The sequence below is a fragment of the Loxodonta africana genome, chromosome 2 (genome assembly GCF_030014295.1).
Source record: "Loxodonta africana isolate mLoxAfr1 chromosome 2, mLoxAfr1.hap2, whole genome shotgun sequence".
Classification (NCBI taxonomy): Eukaryota; Metazoa; Chordata; class Mammalia; order Proboscidea; family Elephantidae; genus Loxodonta; species Loxodonta africana.
Window position 1 is genome coordinate 73,335,544 of NC_087343.1, and position 27,663 is coordinate 73,363,206.

At 40.4% G+C, this 27,663-nt stretch overlaps 1 protein-coding gene across 5 annotated transcripts in view; it reads left to right on the top strand.

The window, feature by feature from the left end:
* Positions 1–12,775, top strand: part of PIK3R1 (phosphoinositide-3-kinase regulatory subunit 1) — a 97,472-nt gene extending 84,697 nt beyond the window's left edge. For 4 of the 5 annotated variants that reach the window (XM_003408071.4, XM_010588191.3, XM_064272766.1 and 1 more), the window contains 9 exons: positions 6,143–6,245; positions 6,863–6,961; positions 7,065–7,245; positions 7,511–7,636; positions 8,582–8,724; positions 8,962–9,138; positions 9,244–9,312; positions 10,007–10,177; positions 11,401–12,775. In XM_003408071.4, the coding sequence (XP_003408119.1) occupies positions 6,143–6,245; positions 6,863–6,961; positions 7,065–7,245; positions 7,511–7,636; positions 8,582–8,724; positions 8,962–9,138; positions 9,244–9,312; positions 10,007–10,177; positions 11,401–11,590 (1,259 nt within the window). In that variant the 3' untranslated portion in view covers positions 11,591–12,775. Of the gene's footprint in view, positions 1–3,967; positions 4,664–6,142; positions 6,246–6,862; positions 6,962–7,064; positions 7,246–7,510; positions 7,637–8,581; positions 8,725–8,961; positions 9,139–9,243; positions 9,313–10,006; positions 10,178–11,400 lie in introns of those variants that run through there. The other variant, XM_003408072.4, reaches the window with a different exon arrangement.
* The last annotated feature ends 14,888 nt before the right edge of the window (positions 12,776–27,663 follow it).

The window sequence follows — 27,663 nt, forward strand, 5'->3', positions numbered from 1 at the left end:
TTGATTCCAGCTCATAGCAGCAGCTGAACGACTGTGTTTATTAGTCTGTGTGACATTTTGGACGTAGGGCGAGATGAATGAAATGTGCAGAAAGTTAAATCATTGTCTCCCGAGCAGGAGTTACTGAGTCTGTTTCACCAGCAGAGGGCTCCCTATTTTAAGCTAATAAAGACTGTGTCTAGCAGATCATTTTTCAAAGACTAAAATTCAATGGGAAGATGCTCAGCTCACACTCTCAGTAATATAACAGAACCTCTGTGGTAGATGATTGTACATATATGAGAAACTTATTTGAAGCAAACCATTTTCAAATCTATTTTAAAAGATTTCCCTTCTGTAAGTCGAGGGTGTACTACTTTCCAGTGGATAATTTTCTTCTGAGACAGAAAATACACTGTTGGACCTAGAGAGCATTTTCATCTTAGAAGGTTTTGACATAAAACATCATGTGCACCCAGACAGGTATGGCTAACAGGCTGCTTCCTATGTTTGTAGCTTTTAGAAAGGCTATTTTTAAAAGTAGGGCAAGATTATGCAACTCAGGGTGCAAGGGTATTCTCTGAGCCTCTGTCACTGTGGTCAGCAGTGGGAGCTGGAAGACTCACTCACAGACTGTGCTTTTTCACTGGGAAAGCAGGCTTCTCTGTATTGTCATTTGCACCATAGGAAAGTTTGTAAAATCACTTTCATCGTGGATTTAGCGGCATTTGCTGGGCACTGAGAATAATCCCGAAGCTGGGTTGCTGCTGTTTGCCTGTGTGGACTTCATGGCAGTACCCAGATACAGATCACCTTCCTATAGATTCAGGATGTTATTGGCAAAACCCATGTTTCTTCAAAGAGACTGAAAAAGATTGTAGCCTTTAATTTTTTTTTTTTTTAATTTAAGTAAGCCAAAAATAGAAATTAGAAAAACCTTAAGTTTTGTTGTAGCTATGAAACTTTTTGCATGTGGCTTTAAAGAAATGAACTTCAGTTTCACATGTTCATTTTGACTTTCTCTGGCAGAAGGAAGTTAAGGGCAGGGCCACAGGGAAAGGTGTTTAGGATCAAACTTGAGAAGTCCAAGTTCTAGTGCTGGAGCCCTAATCTTCTGAGAACCGCTTCACCCCCTGGGTCAGAATTTTTTTTTAACGAGGCATAAGGGAAGTGATTGAACTGATCTTTCAATCACTTTGTAGTCATAAAGTTCAGTGGTTGTGTAACTTTCCAATGGGTTATGGTCCTCACGATAATATTAAAGTCTGATGCAGTGAAAATGGTAAAATTTTATTCTTTACATGGTAGCCAGTAGTTCCTAAGTCTGGTTCTTTGCAACTGTCTCAAATAAAGGGCAAAATAGAGAAAGGTATGTCCCTTGCTTTGCCATCCTATCCTTTGCCTCATGTAGCCATCACATAGATCTAATGCAGACATAACTTGTAATTATTAAAAAAGCATATGAGCATTTATGGACATTTACATATGTGTTGAAATCGACCCCATAAAAATAGCTGCAGGGTTTTACTTCTTTGTTTTTTAATCTTCACATGATCATGGAGTATAGTATCCATGCAGAGTTTATAGTCCTCTTCCCGGGGCTCCTCTCCTACTATTAATTTTTTTTGTTGTTGTTTAAATCTGTCCCCTGCCTGAATTGCTCTATGAGGGCTTTCCTGTTACACCTGCGGGGCTGTCTGTGCAAGTGTGTGGGAGGAGGTGCAGGAGGTGGACACTAGCAAGGCACTCTGTTCTGGGCTGTTCTGAGAGGTTCTGGCCTTTACAAGGAAAGCTTTGATTCTATTTTTTGCTGAACTAGCTCAGCCACTTCCTGTGTTTGGCTGCGCATAGTGCCTCGCTTCACTGCCGGCTACTTGAGCTCTGCGAGCGCAGCGGCAGCCAGTCACAGAGACTATTTTAGGTCCCCTCACAATGGCCTTCTCATTTCCTCGGCTAAAATGAGTGAGTTGGTCTTGCATTGGCCACTTGTTAGCTGATGACAACTTTGACTTTGGCGCCCCTCCCCCACGCGAAATCCCTAGCTCAGCAAATATTTGAACCTGCCCAAGTTAATCATGAAGCTGCGATCTTTATCTAAGAGAGACGTGCGAGCGGCTGGGCCTTTTTCCTCCCCAGTACAGTACCGAACTCGAGTGCGTTTCCCAATGGGGAGCCAGCAGTGAGCGGAGGCCCGGGACGCGGGACGCGGTGGCCGGTGCTGGTCAGGGGCTGTGCGGCAGCTGGCAGCCGGAGCAGCCGAGTCCTGATTGAAAGCTGGAGGATTCCTGCCGGCGCCGTCCCCGCCCCTGCGCGCACTCGCTGGAGGCCGTGAGCGAGCGGGCCCGCGAGTAGTCGGGGGGAGACGTGGGGGCTTTTCCCAGTTGGTGGAAGAATAGCTTTTTGGATATTTTTTCAGTTGTCGGATACAGGCATTTCAAAGAGAAACCGTTCAAATGCATAACCTGCAAAGTAAGTTGTCTTTCATTTGTGCACTTCTCAGCCCCTTCACTGTGTCTTTTTATACTTTTGTTAAAGGTTTATTTCTGTAGCTTAAGTTTTGGCGCGTGTGTGTGTGTCTGTGTCTGTATCTGTGTATGTGTGTGTATGTGTGCGCGCGTGCGTCTGCCAGTGCTGCTTGCAGAAGGGAGATGAGAGATTAGGGGAGACACTTCCCCATTTCCTTGCGGGGTGGGCAGTACCAGGGAAAGATGGGGTTTAGGTTGGAAATTAGGCATTTAGGGACAGAGGCGATTACAAAGTGCTTGGCTGGAAGTTGGTTCCAGGCCAGGCTTTGGAGAGTCCGTGGAAAATCACCTGTCTCCCTGCCTCCTCCCGGGTCCGTTTGCCACATGGGTTCCAATAGCCAGATCACTTGCACCCAGTTCTCCAAAATGCACATCAGTTTGTCTGGCCGGCTAACTGGTAGACGAGGGAGCAGCTGCAATAAGGACCTGTCTCCCTGTCCTTTTTGGAGAGGGTCAACATTTTAATTAAGCTATTTTTTCACCCTGAATCTTATTGGAGGGCATACCTCCCTACCTACCACCTTAACCATTTTTATTTGCATTTGAATTTAAGTTTACCTAAGGATGGGAGGGGGTAGGGTGAGCTTGTCTTCCCCGTTAATGGAAAGAGAAATTAAATTAGAGAGGGGGTACAATTTTTTTTACAAGTGAGCAGTGCTCAGAGATCTCCTTGCCTTTAGTCTAATTTTTATATACTTTATGATCCAAATTTGATAGAAAGTCTAGGAGAATAAATTTCAAGGGCTCTGTGTTCTTTAAATTGTCACGCGAGCCTGTGATATACACCTGCGTGGATCACAGTGCCACTATAGTTATTAAAATGAGCCACATTTGTGTTGGGGGAAGGTCTTTCTCCCCCTTTCTCCCTCCACCCTATCATAATATTGTGACTGTAGAGAGGCAGCTTCAAAATGGGAATATATATTAAGCTCCAGTAAGAGTGGCAGCATTATATGCAGAATGATTTTAAAAAACTAAATAATTAGATTTGTAGAGGAATTGATTTCTTTTTATTGAATACTGCTAAGAAGGAATAATACTTGTGTCCAGAGTGAGGCATAAGAGATCTACAAAAAAAAAAAAAAAAAAGATTACATCACCCCCTCCTAAGCACAGTAAGCCAAAGACAGGTTCATCAAGGAAAAATAATTTCCAAAGATAACTACACCTCTGCTCTGCATTCTCATATATGGCCTTTTTTCTTTTTGAAGGAGTATCTTACCTTGACCAGTTTTGTCTGACAGTAGCATTTCAGTTCTCATGACTCGTGTTGACAAGTATGTTTCTTATTTCTGCAAATAATTTGCATCTTCGTTGCTGTTCAGATTTTTATTGTTGCTCCATGAAGTCTAGTTTTCATTAGCAACGTTTGTTAGCAGAGGAGATTTTGTCTTTGCCTTTTTTTTTTTTTCTTCTCCTAATTTTGTTTTCTAATGTGCTACATTTGTGACAGTGCTTAAATTCTGAGTTTTCAGTGAATTATGTAGGACTGAAACTAAATATCTAGGGTCCTTGATCTGTTCAGCTTATGACATATATGGGAGGCATTTAAGGACTATAAAATAAACCTTAAGTGTATCATTCTGATGCGTCTGTAAGATTTTTAAACCAAGGAACGACCAGACTATCTATAAACCCAGATGCACTGGGGAAAAAAAAAAGCTACGTGCCGCAGCGTATCAGCTTTTGTCAGCCTGCCAAGAGTGGGGCATACCATGCCGCAAGGAGTCATAAAACAGGAATTAGAAAACTCACTGCAGGAAGAGAACGGTCAAATTAAACACCTTTTTGAAACGATGAGCATGTATACACTGCAGTTCTGCTAAATGTCCATCTTAGTGAGGTTGGGATTGTGTTAAGGCCGGTGTAGAAGGGAAATGATGAAGCAGGAGTGGTCTGGTGACATTTTTCTGACTTGATTGGCTGGGGTGTGTGATGTAATAGGTTACAGTGCAGCCTCTTATAGGTTTTAAAATGAATTCCAAGACACCATTACAAAGAAAGCTGGACTCTTTTCTTATAACCGAGCTCAGCCAAGGGAACTCTTGCACAAATGTACAACACTGTTTGGAATATGGAAGACCTGGATATAGAATATGCTAAGACAGATATAAATTGTGGCACAGACTTGATGTTTTATATAGAAATGGATCCACCAGGTAATACTGCAGTATTGTAGAGAGCTAGTTAATTTTGTGGGTTTTTAAAAAATTTTGACAGCTACTGTAACATATCCTCTGTAGATTTCTGCTTTTATTAATTTGTTCTTGGATGACAATTAGTTTGATCAGAGCTTGAAAATTAAACAAATTGTTTGACCGCCTGTGGAAGCTAGCAGAAAGCAGGCTGTGTGTGGTAAATGCTTATTTCTTACTTGAATGGATATGAATTGAATTCCAGTTTGTCGTTGGTGTCCTTTGTGAATTGTGGTCCTTTGCGATTTGGGTGATATTGTGGGGTCTCGTTCCTATGATTAAAATGATGCACCCTTTGAGCTGCTTTTCTCTGTTGACAGTGGATGAGAACTGTGTGGCACTTTGCAGTGATAACACTTGGTACTTTAGAAAGCATGCACAATGTAGCAGTGATTGCAACTCAGTTCGTGATGACCGGAAACTATTCCATATTCTAAATCAAACGTTGAGGCTTTGCTTGTTCTTTCTTATATTAACGTACTATAATGAAAAAAGTTTTCTAGTGTTTAGTTCTTAATCTTTGTAAAATAGTCTTGAGATACCTGAAATCATTTTGCATAAATTAAAGTAGTAACACAGTGCTTTAAAACTTAGAATTTAGCTGAAAGTCCTAGATTTATTTTGTTTCCTAAATTGTTTTATTCCAGTGTTAGTCCTTCCCCCAATTAAGAAATTAAAAAAACACTGCAGCCTCTTATGTGTCACCAGTTGGTGTATGTATATTGATTTGACATTGAGGAAGGGGGATGTGGTTTTTAATCACTCTTGCCATATAGAGCACAATTTATCCAACAGAATATTAGCATTAATACTAAGGAGATTTAGGTCACAGATGGGTTTCTTAAAGTGGCTTTTGGCAGAACACTGCTTGAAATACTAAGATTAGAGAAACCCAATTCCTCCTCTTAAAACATATTGCTGTAGATGAGCTTTTTTATCACCACAGCATTTGTGGAGGACAGAAACAATTTGTCTTTTATAATTAAATAAGAAGAGAAAATTAAAGCCAACCCATGTGATTCCTCCTGCTCATATGTTCATGGTTTCTTACTTTAGATGGATTTGACCACGCAGAAAACTTACAAGCATCTAGAAGTAGAAAATGTCATGAGTCTGGATTTACTTTAAAATTCATTTGCATGGCCAGCCCAATCATTTGTTAACCTCTGAGTTTCTCTCTCTCCCCCTCTCTGGCTCTGTCTTTGTCTCTTTCTCTCTTTCAATTTTTTTTTTTTTTTTTTGAGCCATACTCTGAAAAAAAATTTTTTTAAAGAAAAATATCTTCAGTGTGTCAAAGAATTGTGCATTAGTTCTGTATTTCACAATTATTCTAATTCCTTTCTTTATATAGAAAGTTATTTATCTAAAGAAATTTTTGGTATAAGTTAAAAACTCAGTTGTACTTGGGATTGTGAACAACTTTTCTTTCTCCTTAATCTGCAGCACTGCCCCCTAAACCACCCAAGCCCACTACTGTAGCCAACAACGGTATGAATAACAATATGTCCTTACAAGATGCTGAATGGTACTGGGGAGATATCTCGAGGTAAGGTGACAGAAACTCCTAGTTTGCACTAGATACAGTTTTAGATTGAGAGGAGAAGAAAAAAAAAAAAAGCACCAGCTTGCTAAATTCCATTTTTAGGATATCATCCAATATAAGCATGAAGCATAGTTGGTTCTATTCCAAAGACGACCAAAAAAAGTCCCTGAGCGCTGGAGAACTGTGGGTGCTGGATGCCACAGGAAATTAAATACCCGGGAAGTTTCATTGTTGAACTCTAAGAATCAGTGTTATTGTCTTAAAATGCAATTTTTTTTTTTCCTTAGCTTTTTTTTGGAAGGGTGTGAGGGGCTGGGGGGGAAACTTTTTTGGGGGATGATTGCTTTTTGTCCCGATTTTTTTAGAGTGACTGAAGTGTGGTTAACAAATAAATAAAAACTATGCCACAGATACATCAGTTGTGAAAGTGGGTATATTTTCCTTCTTCTTTCTTGGGTGGTGGTGGGGGTGGGGGGTGTATAACTCCCATGCACCTGTTTGTAATAGACTGAAACATCTAAACAAAGAAAGGATATGTTATTTCGCTCTAAAAATGCAATTAATAAGTGTAAGTCCAAAGTCATTAAATCCCAGAAGTGAACATCATCTTTTCATTTTAGGGAAGAAGTGAATGAAAAACTTCGAGATACAGCAGATGGGACGTTTTTGGTACGAGATGCCTCTACTAAAATGCATGGTGATTATACGCTTACACTAAGGTAAGGGAGGGGGTGTAGCTGAAATTTGGGTATCTGGGTTGACATTAAGATGTATTCATCATCGGGAAATTGTGATGCTATTATTTCTATGCTGTATTTACAGGAAAGGAGGAAATAACAAATTAATCAAAATATTTCACCGAGATGGGAAATATGGCTTCTCTGACCCATTAACTTTCAACTCTGTGGTTGAACTAATAAACCACTACCGGAATGAATCTCTAGCTCAGTATAATCCCAAGCTGGATGTGAAATTGCTTTATCCAGTATCCAAATACCAACAGGTAATCAAGACTGAAATGTTCAGGTTATTATGATGTTTCAACAAGGTACCTTTAATACTTAGAAAAAATTTTGAAGCAGATGACTTACATGTAATCAAGTTTGAAAGCCTTTTACACTTGTGATCACAAAGTTAAAATTTTATCATTGCTAAATTAAGTACCTTAAATATTTTTCCATGTCCAATATTTTGTTAAATAATTGTTATTTGAGTCAATGCCTTATAAACCAAATTTTTATTTTTCCTCCAATCTCAAATCCTTCCAGGATCAAGTGGTCAAAGAAGATAATATTGAAGCTGTAGGGAAAAAATTACATGAATATAACACTCAATTCCAAGAAAAAAGTCGGGAGTATGATAGATTATATGAAGATTATACCCGTACTTCCCAGGTAAATTTTCTGTGAAAATCAGATTAAAAGTTCAGATTTCTTAGGTATTAGAACCTTACAAGTATTATATACAGCTTCAAAACAAAGCAAAGATGAAAAATAGTTGAGTTTTTGTGAATGAAATGAGAAAGAGATCATCTATTTTTGAATCACTATTGATTGTCGGGGCATAGTATCTCTAAACCTTTTAAATGAGGCCTATAAATATCAGAGGAGTCCTTGTGGTGCAGTGGCTTAAGAGCTTGGCTGCTAACCAAAAGGTCAGCAGCTCAAATCCGCCAGCCGCTCCTTGGAATCCCTGTGGGGCAGTTCAACTCTGTCCTATAGCTACGGTTGCTATAAGTCAGAATCGACTTAATCGATGGCACTGGGTTTATAAGTATCAGAGTAGTAAATTAAGTTCACATGATGAATGAAGAGGTTGCTATGATTTTTAAAGTTGATTCGATATAATCCCTGATTATAGAATGCTTTTTGGGTTGGAAGTTAATAATAACTGGAAGTTCCAAAGACTTGTACAATCTCTGAAGTGGACATTTAACCATTTATGTACTGTGCCGTGAAAAACAGAGGCTAGCTACATTTACTGCATTGCATTTCTAGGGACTTAATTCCCTCTAGACCGTCATGTATATGGGGCCACCAGAGGGAGTAGATGATGACATGGATGCCATAAACTACTGATAAAGTACACCAGCTTTTTAAAAAGATGAAAACTGTAGGAAATTGTCGAGTAATCATTTTCCTTAGATTGGGAAAGTTCTTCAAAGGAAAATGTGTGTTTCTGCGATACGAGTTTAATGGATTTTATGAGTTCCTGTCCCACTTTTCTAACAGAATACTTAAATGCTAGTAAAAAATGCAGATCAAATGTCCTAGTAGTGTCTTAGAGTAAGAAATTGTTATATGCAAGGTATGACATTGTCGTATAAAATTGTGTTTCAGGAAATCCAAATGAAAAGAACAGCTATTGAAGCATTTAATGAAACCATAAAAATATTTGAAGAACAGTGCCAAACCCAGGAGCGGTACAGCAAAGAATACATAGAAAAGTTTAAACGTGAAGGCAATGAGAAAGAAATACAAAGGTTAGTCAACCACGGGAATTTCTTCCAGTGTCCTTGTGCTTCAGAGAATGAAAATCCTCTAAAACTGCTTAAAGATTATCTCACTTTCTGTGCTTGGAATAATTAAAATAGGAAGGAAGAGAAAGCATTCTTTCCCTGAGGAAAACGGCTGGGAAGTCATAGCGGAACTTTTCATAAACTTTGGGGAACTTTCATGATGCACCCAGGTAATGACAGATGCTTTTCTCTTACCTGTAGGATTATGCATAATTATGAAAAGTTAAAGTCGCGCATCAGTGAGATTGTCGACAGTCGAAGAAGATTGGAGGAAGACTTGAAGAAGCAGGCAGCTGAGTATCGAGAGATTGACAAACGTATGAATAGCATCAAACCAGACCTCATCCAGCTGAGAAAGACAAGAGACCAATACTTGCTGTAAGCGTTTGAACTGGAACCCCACTGTTAAGGCATGAATCATTGGTAAATGTTAAAATTGTGGTTGAGTTACTGATGCATTTTCTTCCTAAAACTATTTTTCAGGTGGTTGACTCAAAAAGGTGTTCGGCAGAAGAAGTTGAACGAGTGGCTGGGCAATGAAAACACTGAAGAGTAAGTAGTTACTGAAGATGGGAGATAGCAAAAGAGTTTTCTCGTTTAAGGAAAACACAGGATTTGCTTTGTTTTCAGAGCAAGGAAGGAATTTTGCTAAGTTTGGAACCCTCACAGGAGAAAATGTATAAACTAAATCTCATTGTCTAGTATTTTTAAAAAGGAAAGGTTAAGCAAGACTAGGATTTATTTTTACCCATAATGGTGTCACATGGCACTCTTTGTCCATCATGATGTCCCTGAACATTTGAAAAATCCCAAAATATTTTTGGAACAGCCGGAAAAAAAAATAAAGTTTAGTATACTTTGAAGCTGAAGTATGTGTTTTGTTTGAATTCATTGAAAACTGGCACACGTTTTAGTCAATCAATTTCTTGATCTAAACTGGATAAACAAGGTTATTAATACCTTTCTTCTGCCCAGGTAAAAATTAAGTGAAAACAGAAATAGGATAATTTATTGGCCACCTCTTTGTCTGGGGAGGTTACATTGAAAGCTAAACACGATAAGTGGAAAATTCAAGTCAGAGACGCTGAGTTATAATCAGACACGTGACCGCTGGCCTGGCTTGCTGGGCAGGAGAGGGGCAGGAACTGGGTACAAGTGACTAGAAGGCCCTTCTTCAGGGAGACAGTCGGGTAGGCTGGCGGTTTCCATGCTCTTCATTTAGAAGCTTTCTCTCCTACCTACTTAGTCAATATTCGCTGGTGGAAGATGACGAGGATTTACCCCACCACGATGAGAAGACCTGGAATGTGGGAAGCAGCAACCGGAACAAAGCTGAGAACCTATTGCGAGGGAAGCGGGATGGCACTTTCCTTGTCCGAGAGAGCAGTAAACAGGGCTGTTACGCCTGCTCTGTAGTGTATGTATCTCCTGTAGACCTTTCTTTTTTTTAACATCTCTTGAGACCACTAGTCGTTCATTCAGCCCTGGGGAGCAAGGATTTGAAACCAGTCTAGTCTTTCAGAATCTTACAACAGTACAGTGCTTATGTACTAGAGAAGATAAAACAAACATAATATCAGTTTAAAGTACTAGGCAGGACTATCTGTGAATCAGGTCTAGCAGAAAGAAGACTGCTTCGTAGTTGGAAAACTGAGGTTTGGGTCCCAATTCAGCTATTAGTTAATCATGAGAAGTCTTTGAGTCTTTTTTTTTTCCCCTTCATTTTTAAAATGGGAATCACGATGCCTACTTTTTTTTTTTTTTTTTTTTTGCCTCTCAAGGCCACTCTGGTTAGAATATGTGGTAATTCAGGTGAGAGCACTACTTACAGGTAGTGAACAGATCAAAACACAAGAGAAAGGACACTGTCATCACTGTCCTTCAAATAAGATAGGCCCACCCAAGAAAAGACACGTTTGTCATGTGTTATATTTTCTTTTCGTTTATTTCTTAATAGTTTGGAAAATACTTTGAGAAGTGAGTTATAAAGCACTAATAATACCATTTGAGGGAAATAAATGTCCTCTACTGGGGAAAGGTTCTAAAAGTGCATTATACTGTCTCCATTTAATCAGAGACATATTCCTAGAGGAAAGAAGGAATAAGAGGAACTTTGGGTAAGGACAATGGAGTAGGAGAATACAGAGTAAGTGCAGAGGTAGAGAGTTGTGTAGACATTTTAAGGATAGCCTGAAAGACGGAGTCCCATTGGTAATTGTAACTGTAGTAACGGCAGTACCGCTGGTAGGGGAGTAACAGCAATATAGTACGTTTAGTGGTTGGAAGCTACCATTTGATGCGTGTTTACTGCAAACCAGGCATTCTGTCATGCACATTGCATACATTATCTCATTATGTTTCTCAGAGTTATAACTGTTGCTTATAGCTTATGATTGTCCTCCTTTTAAACCATTTTAAAGAAGAGATTGCAGCGGTTCAGTGATGTTGGGTTACCTATCTAGTCACTTAGTAAGGGAATGCCAAAGCCAAATGTTCGCAGCTAATCTAGGACTCTTTCCCCCAAGTTGAGATGGCCTGGATAGTATGCTGTTTCGTGATTACTATATTAAAAATGCGTTGTGGAATTGTGAAGTGTCCTGGACGAGCTCAAAAGGTGTTTTTTTTTTTTTTCTTCTCTAGGGTGGATGGCGAGGTAAAGCATTGTGTCATAAACAAGACGGCAACTGGGTATGGCTTTGCAGAGCCCTATAACTTGTACAGCTCCCTGAAAGAACTGGTGCTACATTACCAACACACGTCCCTCGTGCAGCACAACGACTCCCTCAACGTCACACTAGCCTACCCAGTATATGCACAGCAGAGGCGATGAAGCGCTGACACTCTGATCCTTCTCCTGAAGTTCAACCACCCTGAGGCCTCTGGAAAGCGAAGGGCTCCTCTCCAGCCTGACCTGTGAATTGAGCTGTGGAAACAAAGCCCGCTGTCTTCGGATAGGACTAGAGCTTTCTTTGACAACAAAGCAGTAGGGGAAGACACACAGCCTAGTGCTGAGTGACCATACGTTTCTAATCCGGAGTGGTTACCTTCCCTTCTTTCCTTTTTTTTTTTTTTTTTTATTTAAAACGACAACAACTCACAACACAAAGAGAAAAAGAAATAAAAAATCTCTGCGTGCAGGGACAAAGAGGCCTTTAACCATGGTGCTTGTTAATGCTTTCTAAAGCTTTACCAGCTACAAGTTGGGACTTTGTAGACCGAAGGGTAGATGGGGCTCAGGAGCCCTGTGACCTGCAAAGGCTGGGTCCAGCCTGGTTTAGCCTGGGTGTGTCGCTGTGTCCAAGCACCCCCAGGCACGTCGCACTGTGGATTATTTCATTTTCTAACAAATGAACGATATGTAGCAGGAAGGCACTTCTACTTACAAGGGACACTTTGGGAGAATGTCAGTTCATGTACATTCAGAGGAAATTCTGTCGTAGCAAAGTGCCAGAAAGTGTTTTGTTTAAACTTTTCAAAATGACAAATACAAACAAACCAATAAAACCCACCAACAGAAAAATTGAACTTGGAAAACAGGACTTAAAAATGACATTCAGTATATAAAATATGTACATATTATTGGATGACTAACTATCAAATAGATGGATTTGTATTAATACCAAATAGCTTCTGTTTTGTTTTGCTGAAGGCTAAATTCACAGCGCTATGCAATTCTTAATTTTCATTAAGTTGTTATCTCAGTTTTAAATGTACCTTCAGAATAAGCTTCCCCCACCCTGATTTTTGTTGCTTGAAAATATTGTTGTCCCTGACTTTTGTTAATATTCATTTTGTTATTCTTTTTTTTTTTTTTAAGAAGAAATGTACAGGATGCCAGTAAAAAATGGCTTCAGAATTAAAACTATGAAATATTTTACAGTTTTTCTTGTACAGAGTACTTGGCTATTAGCTCAAGGTTAAAAAGTTCATGACAGATTTTTGGACTAAATGTTTCATTGGGCAGTGCCTGATAAGCTTCAAAGCTGCTTTATTCAATAAAAAAAAAAAGATATTATGAATATGACAAAGTATCGCTGAGTCCAACCATGTTGTTTCAAGACTCTGAAAATACGGTACCTGGTAATGTTTATTTCATAAAGAATTGTGAACTTCTTGAATCTAGGGAGGGGGGTATGTAACAAAAGGATGGGGTAGGTGGGGTGGCGGGAAGGGCGGGGAGGTGGTTTGCACTTTCTCTTGTGGTTACAGAGAAGAGGTGAATAACTGCAAAGTGAAGTCTTTTCCTACTTCATTAGTTACTGTCAATTAATGACAATTAAAAACCTACTGTAACTGTCTTATCATAGTCCAGCCAGTCAGATATTTCAGCTCTTAGAAAGTTCTTGAGTTTGTTGTTGGGTTCCTGGAACTGTGTACACCTTTGCTTAGAGCACTGCTTTCAAGGTAGAACCTGTGCAGTTAGAAATGTTTTTCTCTTTTTAACATTAGATTGTCCACTACAGACAACAAGCATACCTTTTAGAAAAAGCATGATCTGAAAAAAACTGTTTTTATTTGGGTGTTTTGTTATTTTTCTATCCATTCAATTTAGAACATAGAGCAAATAGATATGTTCATTATTGTCATGGCTCTGGGCCCACTGGAGCTTGTTAAAAGTCCTGGCCATTTCAGGAATCCCAAGTAATTGTACGTGTTACGCTTTACTGTGGGGAAAAGGAAGTGATTAATAATCTTTCCAACTTAGGGAGAGTAAGAAGTGCCTCTCCCTGATTTACTTACCAAAAGCCATTATGTTTGGTAGGAATTGTACATGTGTTACAAGTAATAAAGCCTAATTATAATCATGGTCACTACCCTGATTGATTAAAGTGGAATCTTGCAATTTCAGTTTTCCTTTCTCAATATTAGACCGATTCACCTGCAGTTTTATTTCTCTTCCCTTCAAATAGTGGGGTGAGAGGGTTTTGTTTTAATGTTGATCCTTTCAAAATTCTTTCTAAAGAATCAGTCTAGCAGCTGAGTTAATGATCTGTAGAATGTATTATTATTATTTTTTTTTTCCCTCTTTCCATGAAGCTACTCAAGAGCAGAATTCAGTCTTAACACCAGATTGTCAGCCCTGAAACTTGACTGAACTGATCTGACTATCTCCCTCTCATCTTCAAATAATATCATTTCCCTGGTTTTAGTCTGTGAGTGTCTTTGGTTTAAAACTTCTGGTGGAAGTATCCAGCCACATCACACAGAAGTCTTAACAATTAGTCAGTAGTAGTTGATAAACTAAAAAAAAACTAGTTCTTGTTTATTTTGGTAGCACATCCATGTATGCTATTAAATACATAATTTTTATTTAATTTCTAAAATATAAGATTTGAGTTCAAAAGTCTCATCAGAAGCTGCAGTTTTGTTCGTGTTTTTGCTTAAAGACTCTTTGCAAGATGACATGGTATTTAGGCATTTGCCTTATTTTTGCATCTCATAAGCATAAATGCAGTAGATCTTCCATGGAACAGCGAGGCAGGATCCAGCGTTCCGTATCACAGTGAGTTACACCATCTCTGCGGAATGCCTTTTTCACTGCTGTGTAACATGTCCACCACATTTGTCCTTCTTGATGTTTGACCAGCCGGGCTCTTTGGGTTTAATCAGCCATCTTTTAACAACACTGTCTTGGTGGCTCCTGAGTACCAATGAATACAGCAGAGGCACTTCTGATAGTGATTTTATCCATGCATCTATTTTCTCCACCCACTGTAGTGTCCTAAAGATAAAAGGCAGAGGCTAAGCTGCAGATAGCCTGTGATAGGGCTGTGGAAGTGGGATCCTTGGGAGCTCCATTTTGCACGACAGAAAGATCATAACCATGTGAAAAGGCAAAAAGCATGTGTTTACGACATCTGATAACTTCATGGCCCTTGATATCTGTATATATGTATATGTGCATGGACTGTGTTTCCCGCACACCTTTCAACCAAAACAGATCCACAGTCGTTGAGTTCAAGTGCATAACAAGCAAATGTCTAGTACAATTCTGTATATGTGTATGGATTTTTTTTTCTTCTTTGAGGTTGCCTTGTTTTGTCTTAAAAAGGTGAAAATTGTTTGCAAGTGAAGTGAGAAGTTCATAATTCTTTGGCTTTTTTCTGTTTTTAAAACAAGTTACTCCTTTTGGGGGGGGCTGGTCCGGATGACTCGCTTAATGGGAAAATCCTTGTCTTTGATGTGTCGAGTCAGAATGTGTTTCTGTGCGCTGTCACTGTGGGGAACCAAGTGCTTTGTCATATAGTTGGTTATGAACTAGTTAATGTGTTTGGGAAGTCCTACTGATGTTCCTTATTGGGAGAAAAATTCTGCTAGTTTTAACAACTGTGCTTTTGCTGTGCATGGTATCCAAGTCAGTTGGAAAGCAGACCCCGAGAGCTGTTGGAGTTCAGGGTCATCTAAGAAAGGGGCAGTTTAAAGCACAATGCTTCAAATGGGACAAAGTTCTAAAATGCCAAATTCGTATTTTTTGAAAATCTAGTTATGTAAAATACTAGCTTTATGGGTGGGGTGGGAACAGAATTGAGTTAATTGGGAAGAGTATTTAACATGAAACTTGTCACCATGAGATAGCATTAGCTGCCCAGGATGCTGCTATTTCAAAAAAAAAAAAAAAAGCAAAACAAAAAAAAACTCATTTATATGTGTGTATTTTTTAAAACGACGATCTGTTCAATGTTTTTACAAATCTGTTTATATGACATTGTTAAAGTTGGTCTTTTGACGAGAGGGAGGATGTCATGGTCAGTTGTAATTTTGCCTTTACAAGGCAACCAGGGTGGGGGGTGGAGGGAGTGTGCCTCCTTGACATTTTGTTCAAACTATAGATTCAATGGAGCTACGTCTTGTTGTTTTAAGTTGCTTTAATGCATTGTATTAGGTCTTCAAACAGAATAAAGGTTGTTTTGAAACTTAAGTTTTGGGTTGAGATTTCAATTATCACCTAGGAAATATTTCCAAAGCAGCTCTTTTGGTTAATAAATGTTGCCACTGTTTCTGTTAGTCCTCACCCATCCGCTTTTATTCTATAATCACATTATCTTGTTTTGGTAAAACAAGAAGGACTATGTAAGAGTGGTCACACGAATGATAACTTCCAGTGTTTACATAATTTCATCATCTCCTTAATGTTGTTAGCTGCCAATTCATGGCGATCCCGTATACAAAGTTTTAGACTGTTTTGATCCATAGGGTGTTCATTGGCTGATTTTTTGGAAATAGATTGCCAGACGTTCTTCTTAGTCTGTCATAGTCGGAGAGCTTCTCTGAAACCTATTCAGAATCACAGCAATACACAAGCCTCCCCTGACGGATGGGTGGTAGCTGCTCAAGGTGCGTTGGCTGAGAATTGAACCCAGGTCTCCCGATGGGAGGTAAGAATTCTACCACCGAACCACCACTGCCCTGCATATCCTTAATAATGAAGAGACATACCTCTAGGTGATGTCATTTCAAGGCATGTTCCTGCTATAAGAAGACATAAGAAAGCCCACTATCCCTCAGTCCCTCCCCTCCCCCACCACGCATCCTCAAATCTTCAGAATCATCCTCTAGAAACTATGGTTTATTGTGGCTTCCAGTTTTGTCTCTGCTGTGCAGTTCAGCATATTTCACACACAATGTAGGGATAGTATGAAGTGGCGGGCAGCTTGAGAGGTATGACGTGATGCTCTGGACAGAGAGCTAAGGACATGCTCCAGATAAAGGGTTCTCATTGCACCATCTAGTCAAGCTACACAAGTCTTACTGCAACATAACTTGCACATTTGTTTTTAGTAAAAAGCACATGACAATGACACCTTGCCTGTATATAGCGCTCCTTTTACATGTAGGCATAGTGAGGGCCCTCGGCAAGGTCAGTAATGGAGGTAAGAGGGGCATGCAAGTGATCACAGTAGCGACAACAATAACATTTGCTGAGTGTGGCAGCTGCTGCCTGTTTGCTTTCAGATTCGTTTCCTGCTTAACCTCTGCTCTGTTAGGTATACAAAGACTATATTCCCAGGGTCCTTTGCCTTCTGGTTTCAAGGTAATGTGTCTCCTCTGCAGCTCTAGCTCCCGCCAGACAGACCCTCTCTCCAAGGTCTGAGCAGCCTCACTATGCTCTAGATCTCTGAGGAAGGCTGGTTTCTCGGCTCTGGCAACATTACCTACTTTCATTTTTACTGTAGCCCAAGGAGTGTAGCAGCTTTCCACTGTTGCTAAGCCTCTGGTTTCCCTTACCACCCCTGCTTGGTTTCTGAGCCCTTCCATCAATGAGTAACTGAGTCCTTTCAGTCTCTCCATAGGAGCTAATTCCTTTTTTCCGGACTAGACTTTGATTGATACACCAAGTGATTATTATGCATTAAACTCGATAGGCTTTGTCTTGTTTAATCCTTCCACAGTTATATGAGTTAGAAGGTATTATCCCCATTCAACAGGTGAAAAAACTGAAATATAGAAGTTAAATGACATGCTCAAGTTCATGCAGCAATTAAAGAGTAGAGTACTTGGTGGTCTGAATCAAGTTGGAGCTCTTGACCCTCGTGCTGTAATGAGACTGCCCTCCAATGGAAAATGCACTAGGGAGTTCAAAGAGAAGTCCACCAGTAACTCCCCTGCTGTGGATCTAACCACGTGGATCTCAACTGGTGGACAATGCACAGATGGCCATCGATGAAAGGCAGGGAATGGCATCAGTTTGCTTTAGACCAATGGTTCCCAAAATGTGATCCCCAGTCTAGCAGCATCGGTTCACTCGGAAACTTGTAGAAAGGCAAATTCTCAGGCCCCACCCCTGACCTACTAACTCTGTTTTTACCCCTGACCTACTAACTCTGTGAGTGGGGCTCAGCAATCTGTTTGAACAAGCACTCCAAGTGATTTTAATGCACACTAAAGTTTGAGAGTCAGATCACCTGATTGTTGAAAAGGACTTCTAGTATTTCAATGAAAACCACTGCCCTTTATGAGTGATACAAGTATAATATTTATAATTAATGCTCATGGCATACACTGTTTGGAGGAAAAGTACCGGGTGAGTTTGCAGCTTAAGAAATGACTGGCCTTACCTCTGCCTTTAACCAGCTGTGAGAACTTGACCAACTTAGTTCACCTGCCTAGGTCTCCAGCTCCTTATCTGTGAAATAAGGGTATGTGCCTGGATGGTCTCTGGGACCCCTGCTAGCACATATGCTGTGATTTGGTGTACCAAATGAGACTACTCAATCTCCCATTTCTCCATTTACATTTGTGCCACAATTATAACCCATAACATGACTGGTGACTGCAGACCACTTTGCAATTGATTGAATATCGGCCCTTAGTGTTGTCAGTGATGATAACATCAGCAGAATTGGGGTCCACTTATCTTGCAGATGTCTTAAAGCTACACTTGAGGTGAATCAAAATTGGCAGCCAAGTTCTTGACATGTGGAGGGGAGTGTGTTTGCAAGTAATACATTGCCCATCTCTCTACAGCACAAGGCACTGAGTCAGAGAGCCCAGCCCGCCAAATCCTTTGGGGAATGGGAGGTGAGGGGTGGAGGTAAATACAATCTCTTAAGACCCAATACAGTGTCAGCCCATTAAAAAAACTTTTTTTTCCAAACTTACCCTTTAAAAAATCTATCTGAAAATAAGAATCCTGTTGCAATATCTTAGGTGTAAATAGATATAATTGATTGTTCACTATCCAAACTTCAGATAATCTTCTCAAAAGATAGCACTTCGTAATCTCCAGTTTGATACTGATGTCATAAATCAGCTCAAAAGAAAACTGCTGAGACGCTTTTTGGAAAAAAAAAAAAAGGATAAATGAGTAACCACCAACATGCTTATCTGCATTTTGCTTTCCAAAAGGAAGTTTAGAAATTCCCTTCCCTCTGTAGCACTCAATCACAACAGTCTGAAGCATGACCTCAGGCTTAACTTTTTGTTAAAGAGAAAAATAATCTGAAGCTATACCTGGCCTGACACATGCAAAGGTTTGGCCTGTAATACAAGAACAGAAGAGTCAACCTCCAAATACCACCAGCCATCATTCTAAGAACAAAATTGCAGTATAGCTTCATTCATCACCAGGACTGCTCATGGGAATTATGGTTTTGACTGGAAAATATACCATACATTGTATGACTAACCCAATGGAACCAATTTATTTATCTGCAGCTCTCATTTTAGAGCTCAATGATTTATAGTCCAAGCCTTTAGAAAAGAAAAAATGTGGATATACACTGTCGCTAAGAGTCAGAATCAACTCGATGGCAGAGGGTTTTATAGACAGGCCCTGTGCCACGTGGTTTGAAGTTTTAAATTGTTTTTTCACGGTGGAGATCTGTTTCTTTGGATCTTTACAGATGAGCCATCTGATTACAGCTCATCAATTCATTGAACAATGAATTATCCACCTACCATGTGCTGGACACTGCTGCCCTCTGGAAATACAATGATAAAGAAGGCAGGAAAAGAGCCACAGTCTGCTGGTGAAGGTAAACCCTTAAACAACTGCCATCCTGCATGATAAGGGGGATAATAGAGAGGAATGAGGAGTCCCAGTTGGTGCAAATGGTTAACGCACTTGGCCGCTAACCAAAAGGTTGGAGCTTCGAGTCCACCCAGAGACGCTTCAGAAGAAAGGCTTGGCTATCTACTTCTGAAAAATCACCCATTGAAAACTCTCCGGAGCACAACTCCTACGCACACGAGGTTGATGGCAACTGTTTTTTTTTTTTTAGAGAAAACGGAACAATAAACTTCAGGAGACCATGGGAGAAAGAGTTAGGCAAGTCTTCAGAGATGACATTTTAAGTTGTTACCTGTCCTAGAAAAAGGGTCTGGTAGTTGCTCTTCTTCAGCCTTCGTGGGGCTCATGCTCTTGAGGCTATGCCATTGGATCTCTTAATAGCATCACTTAGCAGATAAATTGTTTGGTTTTCCCAGTGTTGTCATAGGCATTATATCCACTTTAAGTTCTCCTCCAGAATTGAATGTCCCCATCTGTGGTTTCTGTGCTATAGGTCGTTCAGACAGCTGATGTCACACTGCTCAGCTCCAGGTAGGCTACTGTCCTCCCTGTCCATGGACAGATGCTGGGGCCTCACTTGACCCATTGGCTGTGGCACATTGGATGTGAGCTGCATGCAGCTGCCTCTGTTCCTTTCATTCTAGGTCAGGAATTCTCAACCCCGGGCTACAATTAAGACTCACCTGGGTGGGGAGCCTTTAAAATCATGGATCAAGACTTCAAACTGGTTCTGTTCAGTTCAAACCCCTGCTGAGAATTTGCATGTCTAACAAGTTCCTTGCTGAGAATTTGCACTTCTACCCTAGATATACCGACTCAGAACCTAGAGTATAACAAGACCCCCAGGTGTTTCTTATGTATAACTTCCCAGAACTTGTTAGAAATGCTATGGATACCCAGGCGAAACCTGACCAAATGAATTGTAGTCTCTAGGGGGTAAGGATTAAGGAGCCTTGGTGGCACAGTAATTAAAGCGATTGACTGCTAACTGAAAGGTCAGTGGTTCAAAACTACCAGTGGTCTGCAGGAAGAAGATGTGGCAGTCTGCTTTCATAGAGGTTTATAGCCTTGAAAACTCTATGGGGTCACTATCAATTTGATGGCAGTGGGTAGGGTGAAGATTAAATAAGATAAAGTATAAAATGCACCTGGATGATGGCTGACATACGATAGATAAATTATGGTTGTTGTTGAGACTTGCCTATTCAATAAGCCTGGGTTCCCAAGACCAGGAACTGTACCTATGACTTTTGCTTTACCATAGTTCTTAGCATAGGGCTGGATGTATAGTAGACCACTGAAAAATCTATTGACTTAACTTTGAAAATATTTATTTATACCTTTTCCTACTTACAGAAAATATTTTATTATTTTTATTGGATCTTAGGTACACAGTGTTGGATTACTCACACTAAAATCTAACACACTAAAATCATTGGTCCATGCATAGCTGGCTGCTGTTTATCTAATTGTTCAGAAAAAATATCATATAATGTTTTTGTTAGTTTGCTTTTCATTGTGGTAAGTATATATATATGTATATGGAGGCCTGGTGGCACAGACGTTAAGAGCTTGGCTGCTAAGCAAAAGGTTGGTAGTTCAAATCCACCTGCCACTCCTTGGAAACATTGTGGGGCATTTCTACTCAGTCCTATAGGGTCGATATGAGTCAGAATCGACTCGACGGTAGTGGGTTTTGTTTTTTATGGGTATATAATGAAACATTTGCCATTTCAACATTTTTTTAATAAAGTTTTATTGGACACAATTATGTTAAAAAAAATTACCAATGCAAAACAAGTAGTGCAAGAGGAGGGCAAAAGTTATTGAAAATAAAAACAAATCATGCCTAAGAAAAGCTCCAATAATCGAAGGAAAACAGAGCTTCCTATCAGCCAGGCAAAAAAAGGACCACACAATGGTTCCTTAGAGCTAATGCTCCAGAGGAGGAACTTGTAGTTTATTGTGAGATAAACATTTTCCTTGCCCTGATACTTGAGAGCAATCTGTCAAAGGGGTCTTTGTAAATGATAGCACCGTTTACACAATGTTCTCAAATTAATTTTTTTTTCAGAGATATTTTCTATAGAGTGTTTTCCTATTCAAGCTGTGGCACAAGGCGAATGTTGTTCTAGAAAGGAGGTTCTGTGGCTTGGGTCTAAAACCCTGCTCCAGGTGCATCTCGTCAGTTTCCTAGCACTCCTTGGGCTGTACCCACTTCCACATGCCTGAGAAAGTGGCTCTGCAAGTTCTGCAGAAGGAAAGGCAACCAAGTTGAGGACCACGGCTTATTTGCTAGACTGTCTCCAGGCCAGGAACTCAGCGGTGATTCTCGCTTGCCACTTAATGTTAGTTTTGGCTCGTAGATAATGTTAATGCAACTTTTCACAAAGTCCTTGTGACATCTCTGGCAGTGCCAAGTTTCAAGGCAGTTTGAGACTGGACACTCCACTCTCTTATCTAGATGTCAGCTTGATCTGGTCTGGAGCCCAACATCACATGTCGCTACGTTCTGTTCATCATTCTAGCTCATTTTTCCTGTTAACCTTTTTTTTTTCCAGCTTGATCTCTCAAAGCATTGTTGTGATAGACAGATTTCAGTGATACATTTCAGCTAAATAAAACCAGTTGCTATTGAGTCGATTCTGACTCATGGGGACTCCTGTGTGTCAAAATAAGACTGTGCTCCATAGGGTTTTCAATGGCTGATTCTTCAGTAGATTGCTAGGCCTTTCTTGCATGGTGCCTCTGGGTAAACTTGAATTGCCAACCTTCCAAGTAGCAGTGGAGCACGTTAACTGTTTGCACCACCCGGGGACTCCTTCACCTAATTAACACCTCTGGAACTTTGAAGTCCAGTTTTTCTGGCCTTTTCCTGGGTAGGAGGTGGGGGAGGATTTCCTGGGGATTGTCATCAATACATAAAACTTGAGGAATTTCTGCAAAAATCTGTGAGTACAGGAATGGAAGGAAATTCTGATCAGCCTTTGATTAAAGACATTCAAAGGGAAAGCCTCTCTGGGAGCAAGTAGGTATAGATTCTTAGCAGAACTCCACAGCAGATCCTCCTTCTCCCCCAGATTTAGCGAAATTGGGGTTCAAGGTGGGCCAGCAGGGGTGTGCTGGAAAATGTTCAGCAATTTGTTCTCTGTACCTCCCTGAACATGGAGTTGGAAAGAGATACACAATAGCACACCAATCTATAGGATAGTATTTCCACCATGCAAATACAACAGATGAAAAACAACCTTGAGAGCATAGATAACAATAAAATGTAGTAAAACAATTAGGAAGTGATGAGATCTGAATGTACTTTATCTTTTATGTAATATAATTATAATTTATTTGATTTTAAGTTTATAAAATATAATTTTTAATGATAGCTGTGATTATCATTTGTTTGATTGTAAGTTTATATAATTGAAGTTTTAGTAATAGCTGTGTGTAAGAACAAGCTTACAAAATTTCTGCTGCAGAAATTTCAGTCAATCACTAGGCATATTAAAAGTTTTTGTAATTAAAATGAAGGGGACATTTCTGGAGGGTTAGGGCAAACGTCACCCACTGAAGACAAATTCGCTCCAAAGAACAGGAAAAAGAAATCAAATCCATTTTCTCTATGAAATTGGTGAGAAACTTGCATTTACAAAAAGGAAACAATTTGAGATCAGATCTAATTGCTATCAGATGAAAACCACGAGCAGATTTTAAAATGAATGCTGCCAGTGAAAAATAAACTGGAAAATTAAATGCATGAGAAGAACAACTCAAGATGTCCTCAGAATACAGAGAAAAAAAGAAAAGAGATGATCAAGGTAAGTGAAAAGAAAGAAGCTCTAGAGAACAGGTTCAGGAGATCTAATACATATATAGTGCAAGAGAACAGAGCAGGAGAGGAAAAAGGCGTAGAGCTGTGAGAACATATGCAGGTGATCGTGTACACATGTGTGAATTTCCCAGTACATGCTCAGAGGGTCCAGGAGCTTACATGAACCACCATCTGGATAACTGAAAATTTTGAAAGCATATTTAGTTGGCAGCTTTCAGGTTTTTTTTGACATTGTATTTGTGTCCCCCCACCAACTTTCCCATCTATTGTCCCATCCTTGTTGATGGGAAAAATTAAGACACAATGTGAGAAGCTCTTACCAAACGTGATAGCTTCATGCCCTTGAATTTTCTTGAAGTTCAAACTGATTCAGGATTTGCCAAAGTCTAAGCCGGTTTACTCCTGATTCTGGCAACCCTGAAACTCTCACTGAGTCCAAGGAATATTATTTAAAGTTTTGATCTTTGTGCCTTACAAAATTCTTGTATCTTCTATTAGAAGAAAATATCATTTGGTGATTATTAGCTCAAAATTCTATTTAACGGGCTTAAAAATAACAAAATGCTAGAAGTTACTTACATACTCCAGGTAAAATTTGTTTCAAAGAGAAACTATACCACAAAGGTCCCCATTCATATTTAATACACGTCTGAGAGATGCCATTCCCATGTGACAGACAGTAATTGAATCTTAGAGGACTTAAGCAGGCATTACTATACTGGCATGTAAAGACGGACAAAAGAATTAGTATCTGATTACAATAATGATGCTGTTAATAACTACTACTCATGTTATTGGATACTTATTGTCTTGGGTTGAATTGTGTCTCCCAAAAATATGTATCAAGTTGGTTAGGCCAGGATTCCCAGTACTGTGTGGTTGCCCTCCATTTTGTGATTATAATTTTTATGTTGAAGGGGATTAAGGTGGGATTGTAATACCCTTACCCAGGTCACATCCTTGATCTAATGTAAAGGGAGTTTCCCTGAGGTATGGCCTGCACCACCTTTTATCTCTCAAGAGCTAAAAAGGAAAGGAAGGGAGCAGAGAGGGGGGACCTCATACCACCAAGAAAGCAGTCCCAGGAGCAGAGCATGGCCTTTGGACTCGGGTTCTTTTCATAGAGAAGCTCCTAGTCCGGGGAAAGATTGAAGACAAGGCCGACAGACAAAGCCTTCCCCTGGACTGATGCCCTGAATTTGGACTTGTAGCCTACTTTACTGTGGGGAAACAAATTTCTCTTTGTTAAAGCCATCCACCAGTGGTATTTCTGTCATAGCAATACTAGATGACTAAGACACTTACTGTATACTAAGCATGGTATACGAAGTATTTTACATATGTCATTTAATTTTTATTGCCTCCCAATTTGCAGATGAGGAACTGAAACGTAAAGAGGTTATGCTAAGTGCCCAAAGTCATAGATCTGATTTGTGGTGTACCTGGGACTCAAATCCAGGTCTGCCTAATGTCCAAGCCCTTTCTCTGAAACATGACACTGCACTTCCTCCAATTACCCAAGATGCTGTGTAACACGTTTTAGGGAACAGGCACCTATAACAACCTTGTCTTTAGAAACACTGACTCAATGACAACAAGAAACAGAGGATCCTGGTGTATCCTCTTTAGAATGCCAATTTTCACCCCATCTGCCACATCTCCCATTGGTGCAGATTCCTCTAACAAGCCCTACCTTACCACTCTAACTCTCAGTGAATTCACCTCTCACTGATCTTTCAATGCATTTACTCCTTCATACTCTCACTTGATTTTAAATTCTATATTCCATATGGGAAATTATCAACTGCAAATAAGGGAAAAGCCACCTAAAAGTGGTTTAAGTGCATACCATCAGAGGTCTGGAGGTAGACAGAGTTCTCGGATGGTGCAAACAGTTAATGGTTGACGTTTTAGTCTACCCAGAGGAGCCACAGAAAAGAGGCATGGTGATCTACTTCTGAAAAATCAGCCATTGAAAACTCTATGGAGTACAGTTCTACTGTGACACACATGGGGTCGCCATGAGTCAGAACTGACTTGAAGGTAACTGGAGGTAGACAGTTACTGGGGTTAGTTTGCAAGTGCCATGATTCCAACCACGACCCAGGTTACTTTCGTGCTTTGCTCTGCGTATGGGTTTTTTGTCCTCATGCTTGTTGCTTCACGGTCACAAAATGACTGGCCAACTCCAAGCATCACTTCCACATTGCAGGCAGTAAGGAGGGGAAGGGATACTGCCCAATGAGCTCTCCTCTCACATCTGTTCCTTTTATCAGAAAAAGGAAACATCTCCAAATGTCCCCAGCAGATTTTACATCTCATTGGTCAGAACTGGGTTATGTGTTCAGCTCTAGTCTCAACTGAGGACAAGATATTAAGAATCTCACTTCCATATCTATAGTGGGAGGTGGACAAGAAGAAGGGGTTGAGGATAGCTGCTGGGTCAGTCAGTCAACAGCATGTGCCATTCTCCACTGTATGTGTATGCTCTTTTTCTTTAGTGCTTTTTCACCCCAAATAGACCGTAAGGCCTAAGGAGTTGTTGTTGTTAGGTGCCATGGAGTCTATTTTCAACTCATAGCGACCTCATGTGACAGAGTAGAACTGCCCCATTAGGTTTACTAGGCTGTAATCTTTATGGAAGTAGATCCCCAGGTCTTTCTCCCACAGAGCTGCTAGGTGAGTTTGAATCACCAACCTTTAAGTTAGCAGCCAAGCACTTAATCATTGCACCACCAGGTCCAGGAGAGCAGAGTCTTTTTAATTTTCTCCTTACTATGTTCTCTCCTACTCCCGCCATAGTCACACATAGTTCTGGGCTACATTATTGGTATTTAAATACTGGGAAATTGAATTTATTGTCAAATACATACTCTTGAAACATAAGGATTGTTTTTCTTTCATTACTTTATTTCACAGTCTTGATTGAAACACAAATAGAGAAAACCTTTAAGAAATTTGGTTGTATTTCACTACTATGAAAAAAAAAATGCAATGCCCAGAGCAAAAGAGAGGTTGCTGAACCCAACATTTTCTGTTTTGGTTACCTTTCCAGACCATTTCCATGATGGTTGACACCACCCCCCCCCACCCCCCCGCCACACACACATGCACACACAGACGCTGAGCAGGAAAAGGCACAGGAAGTCAGGCTTACGTTTGCTTCTTGTTGGCAAGGCTGATTAAAGGTCCGCTGGGGTGGAAATTTGAAACTATTGGCTAAAGTTGACCCTGTTCTTGCTTCTGTGTTATAATAGGCACACTGAGGGCTTGATACCACTGGCTTGGTGCTCCTGAAGCTTTCCTGAGCTTCTTTACCAACCTTATTCACTGCTCTCTTCAGGTATCCATAACACTACTTTGCCTTCTCGCTTCTATCACCTGCACTACCTATCCCACCTACCCCTATTCTCCCAATGACCTTTGGAAAAATGCATCTTGGAGTCATGAGTTCAGAGAACAGAAAGCATTGCCGGGCTGAGAGAAAGCCTGAATTTTAGCCAAAGTCATCACCAAAGCTAAAAGCAGTTCCAACTTCCAAAATTTGCAGATAGAACAATAAATCTAATGACATCTGTAGTCGTCAGCTTACAAGATGGCCTCTAAGAAGACCTCAGTGATTCTTGCCTCCTGGTACTTATGCTCCTATGCAGTCCCCTCCACTGTGAAAAGGGCTGACCGGTGTAACCAATAGGATATTGTGGACTGTCTTAGTTACCTAGTACTGCTGTAACAGAAATGACACAAGTGAATGGCTTTAACAAAGAGAAATTAATTTTTTCACAGTCCAGCAGGCTAGAAGTCTGAATTCAGAGTGTCAGCTCCAGGGGAAGCCTTTCTCTCTCTGTTGGCTCTGGAAGAAAGTCCTTGTCCTCATCTTCCCCTGGTCAAGTAGCTTCTCAGGCACAGGGACCCCGGGTCCAAAGGACGAGCTTTGCTCCCGGTGCTGCACCCTTGGTGGTAGGAGCTCCCCAACTCTCTGCTTGCTTCCCTTTTCTTTTATTTTTTGAGAGATAAAAGGTGGTGCGGGTCACACCCCAGGGGAACTCCCTTTCCATTGGATCAGGGAGGTGACCTGAGTAAGGGTGGTGTTACCATCCCACCCTAATCCTCTTAACATAAAATTACAATCACAAAATGGAGGACAACTGCACAATACTGGGAATCATGGCCTAACCAAATTGATACACACATTTTTGGGGGGATATAATTCAATCCATGACATGGACCACTGGAATACTGTGACTTCCAAGGCTAGGTCATAAAAGACACTGCATCTTTACCTTGTTCTCTCTTGGATCACTCACTGTGGAGGAAGCCAGCTGCCATGTCATGAGGATGCTCAGGCAGCCCTATGGAAAGGTCAGCGTGGTGGAGAACTAACTTCTCAGGTCAATAGCCAGCATTAACATAGCAACTACGTGAGTGAGCCTAGAAGCGGACCCACCAGCCCCGATCAACCCTTTGGATGACTGTGCCCTGGCCAACATCTTGCCTGAGACCCCAGGAACCAGAACCACTCAGCTAAACTGTCTCCAAATTTCTTACCCCCTAAAACTGAGTG